At 52.8% G+C, this 17,731-nt stretch overlaps 1 protein-coding gene across 1 annotated transcript; it reads left to right on the top strand.

The window, feature by feature from the left end:
* Positions 1 to 1,554: 1,554 nt before the first annotated feature.
* On the top strand, positions 1,555 to 17,224 carry LOC141241383 (manganese-dependent ADP-ribose/CDP-alcohol diphosphatase-like). Its single transcript, XM_073668753.1, has 5 exons — positions 1,555 to 1,759; positions 1,986 to 2,095; positions 14,848 to 15,449; positions 15,854 to 15,961; positions 16,069 to 17,224. The coding sequence occupies exons 3-5, from the start codon at positions 14,849 to 14,851 to the stop codon at positions 16,416 to 16,418; spliced, it is 1,059 nt and encodes a 352-aa protein (XP_073524854.1). The 5' UTR covers positions 1,555 to 1,759; positions 1,986 to 2,095; position 14,848; the 3' UTR covers positions 16,419 to 17,224.
* Positions 17,225 to 17,731: the final 507 nt, after the last annotated feature.

The following is a 17,731-nucleotide window of genomic DNA, read 5'->3' on the forward strand; positions in this document are numbered from 1 at the left end:
GGAGCAGTATTATAGTAGTTATATTCTTGTACATAGGGGCAGTATTATAGTAGTTATATTCTTGTACATAGGAGCAGTATTATAGTAGTTATATTCTTGTACATAGGGGTAGTATTATAGTAGTTATATTCTTGTATATAGGGAGCAGTATTATAGTAGTTATATTCTTGTACATAGGGGGCAGTATTATAGTAGTTATATTCTTGTACATAGGGGTAGTATTATAGTAGTTATATTCTTGTACATAGGAGCAGTATTATAGTAGTTATATTCTTGTACATAGGGGCAGTATTATAGTAGTTATATTCTTGTACATAGGGGCAGTATTATAGTAGTTATATTCTTGTACATAGGGGGCAGTATTATAGTAGTTATATTCTTGTACATAGGAGCAGTATTATAGTAGTTATATTCTTGTACATAGGAGCAGTATTATAGTAGTTATATTCTTGTACATAGGGGGCAGTATTATAGTAGTTATATTCTTGTACATAGGAGCAGTATTATAGTAGTTATATTCTTGTACATAGGAGTAGTATTATAGTAGTTATATTCTTGTACATAGGGGCAGTGTTATAGTAGTTATATTCTTGTATATAGGACCAGTATTATAGTAGTTATATTCTTGTACATAGGGGGCAGTATTATAGTAGTTATATTCCTGTACATAGGGAGCAGTATTATAGTAGTTATATTCTTGTACATAGGGGCAGTGTTATAGTAGTTATATTCTTGTATATAGGACCAGTATTATAGTAGTTATATTCCTGTACATAGGGGCAGTATTATAGTAGTTATATTCTTGTACATAGGGGCAGTATTATAGTAGTTATATTCCTGTACATAGGGGCAGTATTATAGTAGTTATATTCCTGTACATAAGGAGCAGTATTATAGTAGTTATATTCTTGTACATAGGAGCAGTATTATAGTAGTTATATTCTTGTACATAGGGGGCAGTATTATAGTAGTTATATTCTTGTACATAGGAGCAGTATTATAGTAGTTATATTCCTGTACATAGGGAGCAGTATTATAGTAGTTATATTCTTGTACATAGGGGCAGTGTTATAGTAGTTATATTCCTGTACATAGGGGCAGTATTATAGTAGTTATATTCTTGTACATAGGGGCAGTGTTATAGTAGTTATATTCCTGTACATAGGGAGCAGTATTATAGTAGTTATATTCCTGTACATAGGGGCAGTATTATAGTAGTTATATTCTTGTACATAGGGGCAGTATTATAGTAGTTATATTCCTGTACATAGGGAGCAGTATTATAGTAGTTATATTCTTGTACATAGGGGCAGTGTTATAGTAGTTATATTCTTGTACATAGGAGCAGTATTATAGTAGTTATATTCTTGTACATAGGGGGCAGTATTATAGTAGTTATATTCTTATTTATATATAGTCTTTATTATTATTATTACTTCTGTAAGTTCGGTTCTTTGTGTTCCTGCTGTCACCACACTCGGGTTTATGTATACTTATTGTATCCCTGCAGAGCTGTGTTGTCATATACAGATCATATCTGGTGGTTACGAGTAGTTGTCATGTGAGCGGCCGGAGCTCAGACGTTAATGCTTCGCCTGCTGTGAGTCACTAAGTATGAGGAAGTATGCTGGGAAACCCGGGGAATAATTCCTGACAGCTCCAGTGACGTTTGTGTTCCTTGTCGGATCCAGTCTTAGTTTTGCTCCTTTTTTCACATTTTCCTCCCCATCGATGATGTCTGATCACTTTATTACATGAGGTATGTGGCGGTGCTGGGATCAGGTGGGTGACGCTCCGTCCTATGCGCTTGGTCATACAGAATCATCTCCGAGGATCAGATTTACCTTTCAGGAGTCCGGGAAAGTTTTGTGATGAGAATTGAGGATAACTTGTGTGAGGGTTTTTGGAGTAAATGACGTTGTGATCATTGCAGATTTATGTATAAATCCCGGCGGTGATGTCATCTTTCTGCTCCCTCTTTCCAGCTGGTGGTGATGTCATCGTCTTCCGCTTTCCTTACGGCCGGCGGTGACTCTGCAGGACGCGTCTTGTGTACAGGACGGGAATCACGGAGGAGCAGACATTGATCTCCGGGGTGAGTGACTCTGCTCCGCTATAAGCTGGGAATATTAATATGGTGGGAGGGGGAGACGTGCGGGTAAAGCCCAAATCCAGAAGTTACAGAGGGAAGTTGTGGGAGGTGGTAAGGAACCCAAGCTCCTCTTTAGTTTCCTTATAGAACACATAGAGAACGTATCACTACTCCCATTATCTCTGGTCCCAGGAGCTCACGATCTACTCACAGAATATATCACTCCTATCTTCCGTACAGCCATGTACTATTGACTTGTAAGGTTTTGGTTGACTTTCCCCCTTTTTTGCGTTCGAGGTAATTTTTGGACACAATTTTTTAGCCATTTTTCTTTATTTTATTTGTGACAATTCAACGTCCTTTTGATTAATCTGTTTTATTATATTCATTTTTCGCTTTTTAAGTTTATAGTTTGAGAATAAAAAGTAAAGAAGTGTTAAATTTTAGTCATTTTCTCTAGGGATTGCTTAGTGTTACTCATCATCTACCGTTTATTTTTGGGGTAATTGGGGCAGAAGTATGAAAATGATAAATCTGGGTTTTCCTTTTTTTTTTTTTTCTGCAGGAGGTTGGGAATATTTTACGTGTAATTTTTCTTTGTGATTATTTTTGGTTGATTGTTATTTTCTGTCTCAGGATCATTGGTGACTTTCTTACTTTGTATAGTTTTCCAAGGGCGAGCTAGTTACTCCCCTTTGTGGCCGCCATGTCACCAATTCCACTTATTGAGGTCACAGAATGGTGACCACCCTTCTTTCTTCTCCCCAGGGTCCTGCTGAGCTCCAAACATTATAAACCCTAAACCCATACCTTCCAACATTCCCAAATTTGTTGAAACTGTCCCAAAGTTTTGCAATCCATCCCTTGAAATCTGGACCAACATGAGCTGGCGTTTACGTCAAACCCATCCAAGAGCGGCCATTCTCACTTGGTTTTGGACAACTTGACGAGGGGTTGACATGTTTGCGAACCAGCGAGGTTTACACAACAGTTATAGCTGATGCAGAGACGGCCACAGACCAGTGTTGGATGAAGAAGATTTTACCTTTGTCTTCTTCTAAAAGCACTTATTGGTATCCATTCATACTTTTGGGTAGAGATGGCTGATGGTTCCAATGTCCGATAGGTGGCACTTTTACATTCGATGCCTTGGTACATGGTGGCAATAAAAACTTGGACACTCTAGATCTCAGTTTCAGCAGTTAAGGGTTAACTGAGGACAAGTCAATATTAATGTCACTCACACAGGCCTCTGGACACTGTGGTCGTCACACAGGCCTCTGGTGTCACGGGCGTGTCAGGTGTGACAGACAGTCGCTCTGGATCCGGCTGTAGAAGGTCACTGCGCTTGGCATTGCTGACGCCTTCTTGATCCTCTCATCTCTGTAGTATAGTGGTATCCTTCTTCCTTTAGGACCCAGCAGCGACCTCCACCTTCTGCTGCTGATTGACACACCCTTGCTTGGTAGTTAAAAACTCTCAGTTTCTCCAGAGAGTCGCCGTTGATAGTTCTATGTACCTCTGTGCAGAACTGGCAGTCGGCTAGTCTCGTCTTTGGTGCCCTTGGAGGACAGCTGGCGTTATCTCTCTGGTGTCTGCTCAAGCTAAGTGTATCCCCTTTGTTTGTTTATCTTGTTGTATTTAATTTGTAGTGGGGCCTGACTAGTGCTCATCCCGTTCCTTCCCTATCTAGGGCCTAGCTCTAGGTACATTCAGGGTATAGGTTCCTGCTCGGCGATAGGTGTAGAACTTATATAGAGATGATAGGGTAGGCAGGGTGATATTAGATATCCCTAAGGGTCTCCACTCCCCCTTTCCCTAGTTGTTGGGCTCCCTTCCCCTCTTCCCCTTCTCGTCATTGTACACTTATTCCTTCCCTCACCTTGCGTGACATCTGGACACTGTTGTCATCACACAGGCCTCTGGACACTGTGGACGTCACACAGGTCTCTGGACACTGGATGTCAGACAGGCCTCTCGACACTGTGGACTTCACACAGGCCTCTGGACACTGTGGACTTCACACAGGCCTCTGGACACTGTGGACATCACACAGGCCTCTGGACACTGTGGACCTCACACAGGCCTCTGGACACTGTGGACCTCACACAGGCCTCTGGACACTGTGGACCTCACACAGGCCTCTGGACACTGTGGACCTCACACAGGCCTCTGGACACTGTGGACCTCACACAGGCCTCTGGACACTGTGGACCTCACACAGGCCACTGGACACTGTGGATGTCACACAGGCCTCTGGACACTGTGGACCTCACACAGGCCTCTGGACACTGTGGATGTCACGCAGGCCGCTGGACACTGTGGATGTCACACAGGCCGCTGGACACTGTGAACCTCACGCAGGCCTCCTGACACTGTGGACGTCACGCAGGCCTCTGGACACTGTGAACGTCACACAGGCCTCTGGACACTGTGGACGTCACACAGCCCTGTGGACGTCACGCAGGCCTCTGGACACTGTGGACGTCACGCAGGCCTCTGGACACTGTGGACGTCACGCAGGCCTCTGGACACTGTGGACGTCACGCAGGCCTCTGGACACTGTGGACGTCACGCAGGCCTCTGGACACTGTGGACGTCACGCAGGCCTCTGGACACTGTGGACGTCACGCAGGCCTCTCGACACTGTGGACTTCACACAGGCCTCTGGACACTGTGGACTTCACACAGGCCTCTGGACACTGTGGACATCACACAGGCCTCTGGACACTGTGGACTTCACACAGGCCTCTGGACACTGTGGACCTCACACAGGCCTCTGGACACTGTGGACCTCACACAGGCCTCTGGACACTGTGGACCTCACACAGGCCTCTGGACACTGTGGACCTCACACAGGCCTCTGGACACTGTGGACCTCACACAGGCCTCTGGACACTGTGGACCTCACACAGGCCACTGGACACTGTGGACGTCACACAGGCCTCTGGACACCGTGGACCTCACACAGGCCTCTGGACACTGTGGATGTCACGCAGGCCGCTGGACACTGTGGATGTCACACAGGCCGCTGGACACTGTGAACCTCACGCAGGCCTCCTGACACTGTGGACGTCACGCAGGCCTCTGGACACTGTGAACGTCACACAGGCCTCTGGACACTGTGGACGTCACACAGCCCTGTGGACGTCACGCAGGCCTCTGGACACTGTCGATGTCACGCAGGCCTCTGGACACTGTGGACGTCACGCAGGCCTCTGGACACTGTGGACGTCACGCAGGCCTCTGGACACTGTGGACGTCACGCAGGCCTCTGGACACTGTGGACGTCACGCAGGCCTCTGGACACTGTGGACTTCACGCAGGCCTCTGGACACTGTGGACGTCACGCAGGCCTCTGGACACTGTGGACGTCACGCAGGCCTCTGGACACTGTGGACGTCACGCAGGCCTATGGACACTGTGGACGTCACGCAGGCCTCTGGACACTGTGGACGTCACGCTGGCCTCTGGACACTGTGGACGTCACGCTGGCCTCTGGACACTGTGGACGTCACGCTGGCCTCTGGACACTGTGGATGTTACGCAGGCCTTTGGACACTGTGGACGTTACGCAAGCCTCTGGACACTGTGGACGTCACGCTGGCCTCTGGACACTATGGACGTCACGCTGGCCTCTGGACACTGTGGACGTCACGCAGGCCTCTGGACACTGTGGACGTCACGCAGGCCTCTGGACACTGTGGACGTCACGCAGGCCTCTGGACACTGTGGACGTCACGCTGGCCTCTGGACACTGTGGACGTCACGCAGGCCTCTGGACACTGTGGACGTCACGCAGGCCTCTGGACACTGTGGACGTCACGCTGGCCTCTGGACACTGTGGACGTCACGCTGGCCTCTGGACACTGTGGACGTCACGCTGGCCTCTGGACACTGTGGATGTTACGCAGGCCTTTGGACACTGTGGACGTTACGCAAGCCTCTGGACACTGTGAACGTCACGCAGGCCTCTGGACACTGTGGACGTCACGCAGGCCTCTGGACACTGTGGACGTCACGCAGGCCTCTGGACACTGTGGACCTCACACAGGCCTCTGGACACTGTGGACCTCACACAGGCCTCTGGACACTGTGGACCTCACACAGGCCTCTGGACACTGTGGACCTCACACAGGCCTCTGGACACTGTGGACCTCACACAGGCCACTGGACACTGTGGATGTCACACAGGCCTCTGGACACTGTGGACCTCACACAGGCCTCTGGACACTGTGGATGTCACGCAGGCCTCTGGACACTGTGGATGTCACGCAGGCCGCTGGACACTGTGGATGTCACGCAGGCCGCTGGACACTGTGGATGTCACACAGGCCGCTGGACACTGTGAACCTCACGCAGGCCTCCTGACACTGTGGACGTCACGCAGGCCTCTGGACACTGTGAACGTCACACAGGCCTCTGGACACTGTGGACGTCACACAGCCCTGTGGACGTCACGCAGGCCTCTGGACACTGTGGATGTCACGCAGGCCTCTGGACACTGTGGACGCCACGCAGGCCTCTGGACACTGTGGACGTCACGCAGGCCTCTGGACACTGTGGACTTCACGCAGGCCTCTGGACACTGTGGACGTCACGCAGGCCTCTGGACACTGTGGACGTCACGCAGGCCTCTGGACACTGTGGACGTCACGCAGGCCTCTCGACACTGTGGACTTCACACAGGCCTCTGGACACTGTGGACTTCACACAGGCCTCTGGATACTGTGGACATCACAAAGGCCTCTGGACACTGTGGACTTCACACAGGCCTCTGGACACTGTGGACCTCACACAGGCCTCTGGACACTGTGGATGTCACGCAGGCCGCTGGACACTGTGGATGTCACACAGGCCGCTGGACACTGTGAACCTCACGCAGGCCTCCTGACACTGTGGACGTCACGCAGGCCTCTGGACACTGTGAACGTCACACAGGCCTCTGGACACTGTGGACGTCACACAGCCCTGTGGACGTCACGCAGGCCTCTGGACACTGTCGATGTCACGCAGGCCTCTGGACACTGTGGACGTCACGCAGGCCTCTGGACACTGTGGACGTCACGCAGGCCTCTGGACACTGTGGACGTCACGCAGGCCTCTGGACACTGTGGACGTCACGCAGGCCTCTGGACACTGTGGACTTCACGCAGGCCTCTGGACACTGTGGACGTCACGCAGGCCTCTGGACACTGTGGACGTCACGCAGGCCTCTGGACACTGTGGACGTCACGCAGGCCTCTGGACACTGTGGACGTCACGCAGGCCTCTGGACACTGTGGACGTCACGCAGGCCTCTGGACACTGTGGACGTCACGCTGGCCTCTGGACACTGTGGACGTCACGCTGGCCTCTGGACACTGTGGACGTCACGCTGGCCTCTGGACACTGTGGATGTTACGCAGGCCTTTGGACACTGTGGACGTTACGCAAGCCTCTGGACACTGTGGACGTCACGCTGGCCTCTGGACACTATGGACGTCACGCTGGCCTCTGGACACTGTGGACGTCACGCAGGCCTCTGGACACTGTGGACGTCACGCAGGCCTCTGGACACTGTGGACGTCACGCAGGCCTCTGGACACTGTGGACGTCACGCTGGCCTCTGGACACTGTGGACGTCACGCAGGCCTCTGGACACTGTGGACGTCACGCAGGCCTCTGGACACTGTGGACGTCACGCTGGCCTCTGGACACTGTGGACGTCACGCTGGCCTCTGGACACTGTGGATGTTACGCAGGCCTTTGGACACTGTGGACGTTACGCAAGCCTCTGGACACTGTGAACGTCACGCAGGCCTCTGGACACTGTGGACGTCACGCAGGCCTCTGGACACTGTGGACGTCACGCAGGCCTCTGGACACTGTGGACCTCACACAGGCCTCTGGACACTGTGGACCTCACACAGGCCTCTGGACACTGTGGACCTCACACAGGCCTCTGGACACTGTGGACCTCACACAGGCCACTGGACACTGTGGATGTCACACAGGCCTCTGGACACTGTGGACCTCACACAGGCCTCTGGACACTGTGGATGTCACGCAGGCCTCTGGACACTGTGGATGTCACGCAGGCCGCTGGACACTGTGGATGTCACGCAGGCCGCTGGACACTGTGGATGTCACACAGGCCGCTGGACACTGTGAACCTCACGCAGGCCTCCTGACACTGTGGACGTCACGCAGGCCTCTGGACACTGTGAACGTCACACAGGCCTCTGGACACTGTGGACGTCACACAGCCCTGTGGACGTCACGCAGGCCTCTGGACACTGTGGATGTCACGCAGGCCTCTGGACACTGTGGACGCCACGCAGGCCTCTGGACACTGTGGACGTCACGCAGGCCTCTGGACACTGTGGACTTCACGCAGGCCTCTGGACACTGTGGACGTCACGCAGGCCTCTGGACACTGTGGACGTCACGCAGGCCTCTGGACACTGTGGACGTCACGCAGGCCTCTCGACACTGTGGACTTCACACAGGCCTCTGGACACTGTGGACTTCACACAGGCCTCTGGATACTGTGGACATCACACAGGCCTCTGGACACTGTGGACTTCACACAGGCCTCTGGACACTGTGGACCTCACACAGGCCTCTGGACACTGTGGACCTCACACAGGCCTCTGGACACTGTGGACCTCACACAGGCCTCTGGACACTGTGGACCTCACACAGGCCTCTGGACACTGTGGACCTCACACAGGCCTCTGGACACTGTGGACCTCACACAGGCCACTGGACACTGTGGATGTCACACAGGCCTCTGGACACTGTGGACCTCACACAGGCCTCTGAACACTGTGGATGTCACGCAGGCCGCTGGACACTGTGGATGTCACACAGGCCGCTGGACACTGTGAACCTCACGCAGGCCTCCTGACACTGTGGACGTCACGCAGGCCTCTGGACACTGTGAACGTCACACAGGCCTCTGGACACTGTGGACGTCACACAGCCCTGTGGACGTCACGCAGGCCTCTGGACACTGTGGATGTCACGCAGGCCTCTGGACACTGTGGACGCCACGCAGGCCTCTGGACACTGTGGACATCACGCAGGCCTCTGGACACTGTGGATGTCACGCAGGCCTCTGGACACTGTGGACGTCACGCAGGCCTCTGGACACTGTGGACCTCACACAGGCCTCTGGACACTGTGGACCTCACACAGGCCTCTGGACACTGTGGACCTCACACAGGCCTCTGAACACTGTGGACCTCACACAGGCCTCTGGACACTGTGGACCTCACACAGGCCTCTGGACACTGTGGACCTCACACAGGCCACTGGACACTGTGGATGTCACACAGGCCTCTGGACGCTGTGGACCTCACACAGGCCTCTGGACACTGTGGATGTCACGCAGGCCGCTGGACACTGTGGATGTCACACAGGCCGCTGGACACTGTGAACCTCACGCAGGCCTCCTGACACTGTGGACGTCACGCAGGCCTCTGGACACTGTGAACGTCACACAGGCCTCTGGACACTGTGGACGTCACACAGCCCTGTGGACGTCACGCAGGCCTCTGGACACTGTGGATGTCACGCAGGCCTCTGGACACTGTGGACGTCACGCAGGCCTCTGGACACTGTGGACGTCACGCAGGCCTCTGGACACTGTGGACGTCACGCAGGCCTCTGGACACTGTGGACGTCACGCAGGCCTCTGGACACTGTGGACGTCACGCAGGCCTCTGGACACTGGATGTCACACAGGCCTCTCGACACTGTGGACTTCACACAGGCCTCTGGACACTGTGGACTTCACACAGGCCTCTGGACACTGTGGACATCACACAGGCCTCTGGACACTGTGGACTTCACACAGGTCTCTGGACACTGGATGTCACACAGGCCTCTCGACACTGTGGACTTCACACAGGCCTCTGGACACTGTGGACTTCACACAGGCCTCTGGACACTGTGGACATCACACAGGCCTCTGGACACTGTGGACTTCACACAGGCCTCTGGACACTGTGGACCTCACACAGGCCTCTGGACACTGTGGACCTCACACAGGCCTCTGGACACTGTGGACCTCACACAGGCCTCTGGACACTGTGGACGTCACGCAGGCCTCTGGACACTGTGAACGTCACACAGGCCTCTGGACACTGTGGATGTTACACAGCCCTGTGGACGTCACGCAGGCCTCTGGACACTGTGGACGTCACGCTGGCCTCTGGACACTGTGGACGTCACGCAGGCCTCTGGACACTGTGGACGTCACGCAGGCCTCTGGACACTGTGGACCTCACGCAGGCCTCTGGACACTGTGGACCTCACACAGGCCTCTGGACACTGTGGACCTCACACAGGCCTCTGGACACTGTGGACCTCACACAGGCCACTGGACACTGTGGATGTCACACAGGCCTCTGGACACTGTGGACCTCACACAGGCCTCTGGACACTGTGGATGTCACGCAGGCCGCTGGACACTGTGGATGTCACACAGGCCGCTGGACACTGTGAACCTCACGCAGGCCTCCTGACACTGTGGACGTCACGCAGGCCTCTGGACACTGTGAACGTCACACAGGCCTCTGGACACTGTGGACGTCACACAGCCCTGTGGACGTCACGCAGACCTCTGGACACTGTGGATGTCACGCAGGCCTCTGGACACTGTGGACGTCACGCAGGCCTCTGGACACTGTGGACGTCACGCAGGCCTCTGGACACTGTGGACGTCACGCAGGCCTCTGGACACTGTGGACGTCACGCAGGCCTCTGGACACTGTGGACCTCACACAGGCCTCTGGACACTGTGGACCTCACACAGGCCTCTGGACACTGTGGACCTCACACAGGCCTCTGGACACTGTGGACCTCACACAGGCCTCTGGACACTGTGGACCTCACACAGGCCTCTGGACACTGTGGACCTCACACAGGCCACTGGACACTGTGGATGTCACACAGGCCTCTGGACACTGTGGACCTCACACAGGCCTCTGGACACTGTGGATGTCACGCAGGCCGCTGGACACTGTGGATGTCACACAGGCCGCTGGACACTGTGAACCTCACGCAGGCCTCCTGACACTGTGGACGTCACGCAGGCCTCTGGACACTGTGAACGTCACGCAGGCCTCTGGACAATGTGAACGTCACGCAGGCCTCTGGACACTGTGAACGTCACACAGGCCTCTGGACACTGTGGACGTCACACAGCCTTGTGGACGTCACGCAGGCCTCTGGACACTGTGGATGTCACGCAGGCCTCTGGACACTGTGGACGTCACGCAGGCCTCTGGACACTGTGGACGTCACGCAGGCCTCTGGACACTGTGGACGTCACGCAGGCCTCTGGACACTGTGGACGTCACGCAGGCCTCTGGACACTGGATGTCACACAGGCCTCTCGACACTGTGGACTTCACACAGGCCTCTGGACACTGTGGACTTCACACAGGCCTCTGGACACTGTGGACATCACACAGGCCTCTGGACACTGTGGACTTCACACAGGTCTCTGGACACTGGATGTCACAGCCTCTCGACACTGTGGACTTCACACAGGCCTCTGGACACTGTGGACTTCACACAGGCCTCTGGACACTGTGGACATCACACAGGCCTCTGGACACTGTGGACTTCACACAGGCCTCTGGACACTGTGGACCTCACACAGGCCTCTGGACACTGTGGACCTCACACAGGCCTCTGGACACTGTGGACCTCACACAGGCCTCTGGACACTGTGGACCTCACACAGGCCTCTGGACACTGTGGACCTCACACAGGCCACTGGACACTGTGGATGTCACACAGGCCTCTGGACACTGTGGACCTCACACAGGCCTCTGGACACTATGGATGTCACGCAGGCCGCTGGACACTGTGGATGTCACACAGGCCGCTGGACACTGTGAACCTCACGCAGGCCTCCTGACACTGTGGACGTCACGCAGGCCTCTGGACACTGTGTACGTCACACAGGCCTCTGGACACTGTGGACGTCACACAGCCCTGTGGACGTCACGCAGGCCTCTGGACACTGTGGATGTCACGCAGGCCTCTGGACACTGTGAACGTCACGCAGGCCTCTCGACACTGTGGACTTCACGCAGGCCTCTGGACACTGTGGACGTCACGCAGGCCTCTGGACACTGTGGACGTCACGCAGGCCTCTGGACACTGTGAACGTCACACAGGCCTCCGGACACTGTGGACGTCACACAGCCCTGTGGACGTCACGCAGGCCTCTGGACACTGTGGACGTCACGCTGGCCTCTGGACACTGTGGACGTCACGCAGGCCTCTGGACACTGTGGACGTCACGCAGGCCTCTGGACACTGTGGACCTCACGCAGGCCTCTGGACACTGTGGACCTCACACAGGCCTCTGGACACTGTGGACCTCACACAGGCCACTGGACACTGTGGATGTCACACAGGCCTCTGGACACTGTGGACCTCACACAGGCCTCTGGACACTGTGGATGTCACGCAGGCCGCTGGACACTGTGGATGTCACACAGGCCGCTGGACACTGTGAACCTCACGCAGGCCTCCTGACACTGTGGACGTCACGCAGGCCTCTGGACACTGTGAACGTCACACAGGCCTCTGGACACTGTGGACGTCACACAGCCCTGTGGACGTCACGCAGGCCTCTGGACACTGTGGATGTCACGCAGGCCTCTGGACACTGTGGACGTCACGCAGGCCTCTGGACACTGTGGACGTCACGCAGGCCTCTGGACACTGTGGACGTCACGCAGGCCTCTGGACACTGTGGACGTCACGCAGGCCTCTGGACACTGTGGACCTCACACAGGCCTCTGGACACTGTGGACCTCACACAGGCCTCTGGACACTGTGGACCTCACACAGGCCTCTGGACACTGTGGACCTCACACAGGCCTCTGGACACTGTGGACCTCACACAGGCCTCTGGACACTGTGGACCTCACACAGGCCACTGGACACTGTGGATGTCACACAGGCCTCTGGACACTGTGGACCTCACACAGGCCTCTGGACACTGTGGATGTCACACAGGCCGCTGGACACTGTGAACCTCACGCAGGCCTCCTGACACTGTGGACGTCACGCAGGCCTCTGGACACTGTGAACGTCACGCAGGCCTCTGGACACTGTGAACGTCACACAGGCCTCTGGACACTGTGGACGTCACACAGCCCTGTGGACGTCACGCAGGCCTCTGGACACTGTGGATGTCACGCAGGCCTCTGGACACTGTGGACGTCACGCAGGCCTCTGGACACTGTGGACGTCACGCAGGCCTCTGCACACTGTGGACGTCACGCAGGCCTCTGGACACTGTGGACGTCACGCAGGCCTCTGGACACTGTGGACGTCACGCAGGCCTCTGGACACTGTGGACTTCACGCAGGCCTCTGGACACTGTGGACGTCACGCAGGCCTCTGGACACTGTGGACGTCACGCAGGCCTCTGGACACTGTGGACGTCACGCAGGCCTCTGGACACTGTGGACGTCACGCAGGCCTCTGGACACTGTGGACGTCACGCTGGCCTCTGGACACTGTGGACGTCACGCTGGCCTCTGGACACTGTGGACGTCACGCTGGCCTCTGGACACTGTGGACGTCACGCTGGCCTCTGGACACTGTGGACGTCACGCAGGCCTCTGGACACTGTGGATATTACGCAGGCCTTTGGACACTGTGGACGTTACGCAAGCCTCTGGACACTGTGGACGTCACGCTGGCCTCTGGACACTGTGGGCGTCGCGCTGGCCTCTGGACACTGTGGACGTCACGCTGGCCTCTGGACACTGTGGACGTCACGCTGGCCTCTGGACACTGTGGACGTCACGCAGGCCTCTGGACACTGTGGACGTCACGCAGGCTTCTGGACACTGTGGACGTCACGCAGGCCTCCTGACACTGTGGACGTCACGCAGGCCTCTGGACACTGTGGACGTCACGCAGGCCTCTGGACACTGTGGACGTCACGCAGGCCTCTGGACACTGTGGACGTCACGCAGGCCTCTGGACACTGTGGACGTCACGCAGGCCTCTGGACACTGTGGACGTCACGCTGGCCTCTGGACACTGTGGACGTCACGCTGGCCTCTGGACACTGTGGACGTCACGCTGGCCTCTGGACACTGTGGACGTCACGCAGGCCTCTGGACACTGTGGACGTCACGCAGGCCTCTGGACACTGTGGACGTCACGCAGGCCTCTGGACACTGTGGACGTCACACAGGCCTCTGGACACTGTGGACGTCACACAGGCCTCTGGACACTGTGGACACTTCACACAATAACGTGTTTGCATTAGAACAAGACCAGGGTCACTTTTACACCAGCGCTCTAAGAGCCTTTCCGTAACTGATCCCTCCTTTCACTCTCTTATTCAATTGGACCTCACTGCCGAGACCTCCTTACAGGCCTCAGAGCAGCCAATCTCCCGCTACTTACTGGTCACCAGTCCTTCCCGCATATATGCATGTTGGGTCCACCAGACCCTCCAGAGCGGAGTTCTCCCGAGGCTGACAGCAGTGGCACAATGCACAAACACACATCACCATGTGGCTTTTCTTGGGGCCAAGCAGCCATTGTCACCTCCTCCTTTAGTTTACAGCCATGACACCATTGTTCCCTGTGACAGCTTCTATATCAGGTCATGGTGGTGCCACCTCATATCACAACCTACCATACGATTAAACCAGGGACTGCAGGATGCACAGTATATCACCAAATCCTTTAAGACTATCTGTTATTTGTATTCTCTACAGGATGGAAGAACCAAAGAAATACTTGAGAGGTTCCTGCAGGCATGGTCACTTTTATTTTACATTTGGGGTCATAGCAGATATTCAGTATGCCAATAAACCAGATGGACGTAGCGGCTGGAAAACCATGAGATACTACAGTCAAAGCTGCCTCCACCTCCAGGATGCCATAAAGCATTGGAACGCGGAGGACATCAAGCCCAAGTTTGTGTTGCAACTTGGGGACATCATCGACCACTACAACAAAACAGCTGGAAGGTCGGAAAAATCACTTGAAATGGTTCTTTCCATGACCAAGTTGGCACTGATGCCTTTCCATCATGTCTGGGGTAACCATGAATTTTATAACTTCAGTCGAAAATATTTAATGGACTCAAAACTTAACACAAGTTGGCTGGAGGACAAACAACAAGAGGAGCTCGACCAAAGTTGTGGAGGAACCTCAGCTAACAAGGACTACTACGCGTATCATTTCAGTCCTCATACTAAGTTCAGGTTCGTTGTGGTGGACACATATGATCTAAATGTCCTTTGTGGAGAAATGTCCAGCGAGAAATACCGAAAGTCTTTACATCTCATGGAAAGTAGTCAAGATAAATTAAATGGTACGTTCTTTAAAAGTGGAAGAATTTGCTGATGACTGGTCTAAGGGTGGAAGGGTCCTTGCATGTGAGGTCACTCTCATGAAAAACAAATTAGTTTTATCAAAACATTTATGATCACTTGGGTGTTTGCATATCCTCAACATGGTGGGTGGTTTTTGGTTACCTCTACGTTGAGAGCTTAGTCTTCTTGCCAGATCCTTACTAGGTTCTCATACTTTAGACCAAACTTCTTACTAATGCCAAAAACCTCACCTCATGATGCTACATTATATTCGTGGCACCTTAATTTCCTGGCTTAGGACCACAGTTACAGCCTTGGGAATTATATCTTGATATCTTGATATTTGTCTTCAGCAGATCCATGAGATGTGAGATTTATGTTATCCTCCTTTTGTACATAATAGGCTTTCACCTGAGGGAGTTTAATGGTGGCATGGGCCAAGAGCAGTTGGCGTGGTTAAATGATGTCCTCACATATTCCGACAAGAATGGTGAGAGGGTGATCATTGCTGGTAAGTGATTCATCATTGGGGCTCCAAATATATTTTGGAAAATATTGTGCAGTTCTTTTTGAAAGTCAACGTAATTGTGACCCGGACTCGATGTTCCTTCTGCACAGGTCACATCCCCATCCACCCAAAAGCGATTCGTAGCTCCTGCTTGGCTTGGAATTATGACGAGATCCTCAGAACCATCTACTCTCACCACTGCGTTGTGTGTTACTTTGCCGGGCATGACCACAGTGGTGGATACCACCGGGACTCCCATGGAATACATCATGTCACTATGGAGGGCGTCATTGAGTCACCACCGGGCACCAACGCCTTTGGGACAGTCTTTGTGTATGAAGATGGGCTGCTTCTACAGGGCAGAGGGAGGGTGAGGGACCGCTTCTTGTCATATGTTATGGAGGATACATTGGCCCCCAGTTGTTTCACATGTTCAGGTGTTTCCTCCAAGGAAGGATGAGCTTCGTGAAGCCGGAGTTGCAACGTCTTAATTACAGACAAACCATAGAAAAACAAGTGGGGAGATAAATAGCGGAAAATGCGGCGCCCAACGTCAACTGGTCACCAACGTAAATCATCGTATAGTGCCTCAAGGTACCATAGAGTTTCCAAATAGTACCACCATATAATGCTTCAATAAAATATGCCATGCAGTGCCTCATTGGGAAGAAAAGTCCCCCATTAATGTCACCATTAGACTCATACAGTGCCCCCTACAGACATCATCTCTTTTCAGCCACGCAGTGCCCAACATACTCTGTCCTGCGTTTCCTATCTATTGCTAGGGATGTTCAGGGTAGGAGACTTCACCTAGAGAATGAACCGTAATGATAATCTCTGACCTCCCGGAGGCTCCCAGGGAGCGATCACATAATACAACCCTGAAAAAGGTTCAAAAAGCAGAGGAAGCAGCAATCCTAATGATGACTGATAGGACTTTCATCATGGCTGATTGAATTACGGATTTTATTGCACAAATCTGAACAGTAAAAGCTGACTAAGAAACTAAACTCCCGGAATTATTCTCTCTTCATAAGATGTAAAACTAACAAACCTCAATAAGAAGAAGAATATAACTACTATAATACTGCCCCCTATGTACAAGAATATAACTACTATAATACTGCCCCTATGTACAGGAATATAACTACTATAATACTGCTCCCTATGTACAGGAATATAACTACTATAATACTGCCCCCTATGTACAAGAATATAACTACTATAATACTGCTCCTATGTACAAGAATATAACTACTATAATACTGCCCCTATGTACAAGAATATAACTACTACAATACTGCTCCCTATGTACAAGAATATAACTGCTATAATACTGCTCCCTATGTACAAGAATATAACTACTATAATACTGCCCCTATATACAAGAATATAACTACTATAATACTGCCCACTATATACAAGAATATAACTACTATAATACTGCTCCCTATATACAAGAATATAACTACTATAATACTGTCCCTATATACAAGAATATAACTACTATAATACTGCTCCTATGTACAAGAATATAACTACTATAATACTGCCCCCTATGTACAAGAATATAACTACTATAATACTGCTCCTATGTACAAGAATATAACTACTATAATACTGCCCCCTATGTACAAGAATATAACTACTATAATACTGCCCCCTATGTACAAGAATATAACTACTATAATACTGCTTCTATGTACAAGAATATAACTACTATAATACTGTCCCTATGTACAAGAATATAACTACTATAATACTGCTCCTATG

Source organism: Phyllobates terribilis, unplaced genomic scaffold, assembly GCF_046119375.1.
Source record: "Phyllobates terribilis strain yellow unplaced genomic scaffold, ASM4611937v1 Scaffold_998__1_contigs__length_483029, whole genome shotgun sequence".
NCBI classification, from domain to species: Eukaryota; Metazoa; Chordata; class Amphibia; order Anura; family Dendrobatidae; genus Phyllobates; species Phyllobates terribilis.